The sequence below is a fragment of the Clinocottus analis genome, unplaced genomic scaffold, assembly GCF_023055335.1.
Source record: "Clinocottus analis isolate CAN_PGR_092001 unplaced genomic scaffold, fCliAna1.0.p SCAF_14, whole genome shotgun sequence".
In the NCBI taxonomy this organism is placed as follows: Eukaryota; Metazoa; Chordata; class Actinopteri; order Perciformes; family Cottidae; genus Clinocottus; species Clinocottus analis.
In genome coordinates, this window is record NW_027175865.1 from 10258608 (window position 1) to 10261107 (window position 2500).

General features: G+C 48.0%; 1 protein-coding gene across 1 annotated transcript in view; it reads left to right on the top strand.

Annotated features, from left to right (window-relative positions):
* Positions 1 to 1722: 1722 nt before the first annotated feature.
* rapgef5a (Rap guanine nucleotide exchange factor (GEF) 5a) overlaps positions 1723 to 2500 on the top strand; it is a 43833-nt gene continuing 43055 nt past the window's right edge. Inside the window, exon 1 of the mRNA XM_068575020.1 lies at positions 1723 to 2079. Within this exon, the coding sequence (XP_068431121.1) occupies positions 1936 to 2079 (144 nt within the window). The 5' untranslated portion in view covers positions 1723 to 1935. The remainder of the gene's footprint in view (positions 2080 to 2500) is intronic.

Sequence of the window (2500 nt, forward strand, 5' to 3'; positions counted from 1 at the left end):
TGGCAACAACAATGTTTATCTGCTTGATGGTCTAAAGCTCAATAAACTAATATTAGTCCAGGTTACACATGCAGCTATCTGAATCTGACAACTCAGACAGAAACAAATATATCAGTGACAACAGCGTTGTTGTGATGAACGCTACACTAAAACATAGTGGCCACAGGCAGAAGAGTCAGTGGAGAGAGGGACTTGGTGCATCTTTACCTGCATGCATTGTATGGACTCTTAGATGTTAATGTGTAATAACAATGTTGTCACACTGACAACTAAAATTTCAAGATCAACAGAGACAGTATGAAAAAGTCCTCCTGCGCGTCTCCGTCATTATATACATACATGTTTTTTTGTCTCATTTGTGTCTGGATCCAGCAAGAAACTGGCATTTGCCGTGTAAATGGATGACATGTCGCAGTTTTCTTTCGATCTTACTAAAAATGAAGAGTTTTTCTCACGTATGTGTGTGGGCTATTCAGATGTGAAACAGTGCATGCCGGCCCATTACATCTGACAGCTATGTTGTTGGTATAATCGGAGTCCCTGAAAGGGGCCAATTATCCCAGATTACAAATCCTATCAGGGAAACAGACTCGACATCTCAGTGATACAACTGAAATCGCTGCACTCAAGCTGCACTCTGCTCAGATTTATGTCATCTGGATCCTCTTGGATTTACAGAATTCATATTCATTTTCTCTCTCAGACCTTCTTCATTTCTCGTCTGTAATGAAATTGAACGCTCTTTTTTCAACTTACCGAGAGAGCAGTTCTTATCCTCCCATGACCGGTTTTGATTTGCTTGTTGCAGGAAAGAGAGCTTCTTATTATAAAGAGAAGTGCACCCTTTTTAATGTTGGATACAGATTCAAAACAAGAACTGTTCTGTTTTCTGTCATGATGTGGTACATTAAAAAACATATGGGTACATTATTATTCGCGATAGACTGTACCTTCTCCGATCAGGTTGGCACACAATGGGGGTAGTTTAAACCTGTTTAAGCATGTTATGCAAACAAACACTACCTCTAACAAAGGAAGCGGAAAGAAGTTCAAAGTACCGTCAGCTGCATATGAAAATGTATCAGGTGGAGAACCACATGGGAGATATGGTGTTTCATCTTCAACACTCCACCGGGTGGAGGGTTGAGACCCACTCATGTTTCAGCTCACCTCTTTTCTGCCTCAGGAATGAAAAAGCTCCAGACTCCACATCATTCTCACACAGCCAGTAGAAAACACAGCTACACACCTGGAACACAGGCGTTGCCATTTGGCACATACATCCTCCCACACACAAACGTGCCCTCTGTGGCTTCTCTTTGTTTATCTTTCGAAATTTGAGCCAGGTAATGTGGTGACGTAGCCCTACCTAGTTGCCTTCATTTGCCCCAATCCCCCCTTGGTAGAAGTGTTACTAATTTTACAAAGTATGGCCTAAATAGACAATGCCAGGATACTAAACGTCAACTACAGTATGCTGCAACAGTTTAAACGTGATGATTGGAACCGCATCTGGCGCTTTTCTTTTGTCGGACTGGTCAGAGAATGAAAAGGTGGAAGTGATGCAATGTTTTTGCACCTGTGACCCCCTCCACACACACACACACACACACACACACACACACACACACACACACACACACACACACACACACACACACACACACACACACACACACACCTGGTAGTTGCCTACTGAGGACTAGGACGCGGGAGCCATTGGGTGGAGCAGCAGCGTCGCGTGCTGCGGAATACATTCAGTCGGTCGCTCGAGCTGCGCGCGGTTCGGTTGCAGATGCAGGTCGCTGCGTGTGAGCGCGAGGCGGGATATGGCGAACGTGCGCGGGCGGCGGTGCGCCTTGTGAGGATACTGTAAAGACACCCGGAGCGGTGGCAGGCGGCAGCTCGAGGACAGACACGAGACGGAAAGGAGCCATGGAGGACTCGGAGCCCGCAGAGGACGGCTTGCTCGCGGGCTTGCGGTGGAACCGGAGCGCACGCGACCAGGCTCAGCTGAAACACAAGATCCGGGACCTGCCGGGGTTACTCAAGCACGGGCTCCACCTGCGGAAGAAGAGCGTGAGTATTTTAAAGCCACCGTTGCCGGACTGTCCGTCCTTCCGTGTGTTGTGCGTGATGAACATCAGCAACGGCGGACTGGTTTGTACCTTTTGAACCGCGGGGCTCTGCTCTGTGCCGCGAGGCTGTTTCGTAACCCTGTCACGACTCAGGTGTTTTCATTTTGTTACGAGCATTACTGTCGCAGAGGCTGTGTGTGTGTGTGTGTGTGTGTGTGTGTGTGTGTGTGTGTGTGTGTGTGTGTGTGTGTGTGTGTGTGTGTGTGTGTGCGCGCGCGCCCGCGTGCTACATCCATAATAACTAGATTTGCGGTTGGACACCATACCTTCACACTCTGGTAGTCAAGGCAACACTATCACCCCCCCCCCCCCCCCCCACACACACACACACTACACACAGTCGCACATACATTCACCCCCAC